The 2,102-nt window shown below is 48.2% G+C and overlaps 1 protein-coding gene across 1 annotated transcript; it reads left to right on the top strand.

The window, feature by feature from the left end:
* Positions 1 to 14: 14 nt before the first annotated feature.
* TOPORS (TOP1 binding arginine/serine rich protein, E3 ubiquitin ligase) lies at positions 15 to 2,099 on the top strand (the record flags this gene model as incomplete). The annotated part of the gene is made up of 1 exon (XM_010176631.2): positions 15 to 2,099. A coding segment is annotated over exon 1 (1,992 nt), but the record flags the coding sequence as incomplete, so codon positions are not given.
* Between the last annotated feature and the right edge of the window lie 3 nt (positions 2,100 to 2,102).

Below are 2,102 nucleotides of genomic sequence, written 5' to 3'. Positions count from 1 at the left end.
GCGGCCGTTCTCCTTCCCGAAGGACGCAGTCCCCTCCGGATAATGGGATATTGTTTGAAGGGCTGTCGAGCGAACCGGTGCGGCAGAGAGACGGAGAGATTCAGCAGATGATGAGGAGGCTAGCCTCAAGGAGGCAGGCGAGTGCAGAGGGCCGATCTCTCCGGCAGATTCAGGAGGAGGACATGATCAGCTTCCGCAGAGCTCTGTACCGTACTGGTGTGCGTATTCGTAGTATTCAGGACGGTGGCCGCTACCGAGACATTTCAGCAGAGTTCTTCCGCCACAACCCTGCTTGCCTCCACAGGTTGGTTCCTTGGCTGAAGCGAGAACTTACAGTCCTATTTGGTGCCCATGGATCTTTGGTTAATATTGTACAGCACATTATCATGAGTAATGTGACTAGGTACGATCTGGAAAGTCACGCCTTTGCTGAAGATTTAAAGCCATTTTTGCTGAATCGGACTGAACATTTCTTACACGAATTCATCAGTTTCGCCCGCTGCCCTTTTAACTTAGAAGCGTATGATCAACATGCCAATTATGACTGTCCTGCGCCATCATATGATGAAGGAAGCCACTCGGACTCGTCAATTATTACAATATCTCCAGATATGGCATATTCTCAAGGGCCAGATAACAGTTCGTCTGTGCCTGGTCTTGCTCAGGCTGCCTGGGATGATGAAACTCCAGGGCCTTCCTATTCCATTTCAGAAGAGGTTCGTGCAACCATAGCTTCTCCGCTGGAGACGTCAGAAAGTTCTGATCAGGACTCAGTTACAAAGAGTCAAAGAACCAAACTGCAAACTCAGTTCCAGGCCAATGCTGACTCAAACGACAGTGACTCTTCCTCGGACAATTGTGTTATTGTTGGATATGTTAAGCCATTAGCTGAGAGGACACCAGAAGTGGTTGAGCTGTCCTCGGACTCTGAGGAGTCCATCAGGGAGAAGAAAAGGGAAGATGTGAAGAAACAGCCACCAAGCCAGTGTCGCAGCTGGAGTGACAGTGAACCAAGCAGGAGCTTCTCGCCACGTTCCCCCACGTACAAGGAGGACATAGGTAGTTGCAGAAGCTGCCTGTCTCCTGCAGTTGAGAAGACAGAGTCAAAAGGTGATGAGAATATCAGATGTAAGGTAAAAGATCTGTCTCCACACGACTTAAGCTGGAGCTCCTCTCCGGGGAGTGACACAGAATGCTTCCCTTGGAGTCACAGATTGTCTAGAATGGGAAAGTCCAGGAGCCCACAATCCTCTTCACGGAACAGTCGAGGCAGTGATGGGCATCGGTCTAGGAGGGAGCATCATAGCAAAAGCCGACTTAAAAAGAGACGATCGAGAAGCAGAGATAGTAGCAAACACAGGAGCAAAAGAAGCAGCAGGAGGTGGAAGGCTCATGACACCAGAGCCTCTTTAAAAAGTCAGAGGGTCTCTCTAAGTCGTGAGAGCACTCCATCCAGAGGAGTAAGCAGATCACGATCCCGTAGCAAAGGCCGTGGCAAAAGGAGATCAAGAAGCAGAGACAGTGATCGTTATTATGTAAAAGACAGTTATCAGAGTAGATACCACTGGGGTTACACCTTCTGCAGTCGAAAAGCATTTGGAGATGGCTATGAATCCTCTAGCAGGGGGAGGAGTCAGTCTAATGTTCTCTATTCAAGGCAACCTGGTAGTCCAGAGTATAGGATACGATCAGTTATTGAAAGGGGAGAACTCCATAGCCAGAGGGGACGCCATGAGAGACACTATTACTATTATGAAAGATGCAGGTCAAGGAGTCGATCCAGCAACAGGTCAAGGACCCCTTCTGGGGGAACTGACAGAATGAAAAGTGACAAGCCTGGTGGGAAAAGGAAGTACAAAACTCGCCACTTGGAGAATGCATTCATGGGGAGCACAAGTCTAGGAAGAGAAAATGACCCCAAGAAAACTTCCTCAGAATCCAGTGACTGCTACCAAAATGAAGAAGAAGATAGCCTTTCAGACAATCAAATCAGCAGTGAGACAAAGCGTAAAAAAAGGAAAAAAAAGATGAGGAGTCCAAGTGTGGAGATAGTCTATGAAGGAAAAGTGACAGACACAACAAGGCACCTGAAAAAGAAAAAG

Source organism: Antrostomus carolinensis, unplaced genomic scaffold (assembly GCF_000700745.2).
Source record: "Antrostomus carolinensis isolate BGI_N321 unplaced genomic scaffold, ASM70074v2 C13470264, whole genome shotgun sequence".
Classification (NCBI taxonomy): domain Eukaryota; kingdom Metazoa; phylum Chordata; class Aves; order Caprimulgiformes; family Caprimulgidae; genus Antrostomus; species Antrostomus carolinensis.
This window is presented reverse-complemented; position numbering and strand designations above follow the sequence as displayed.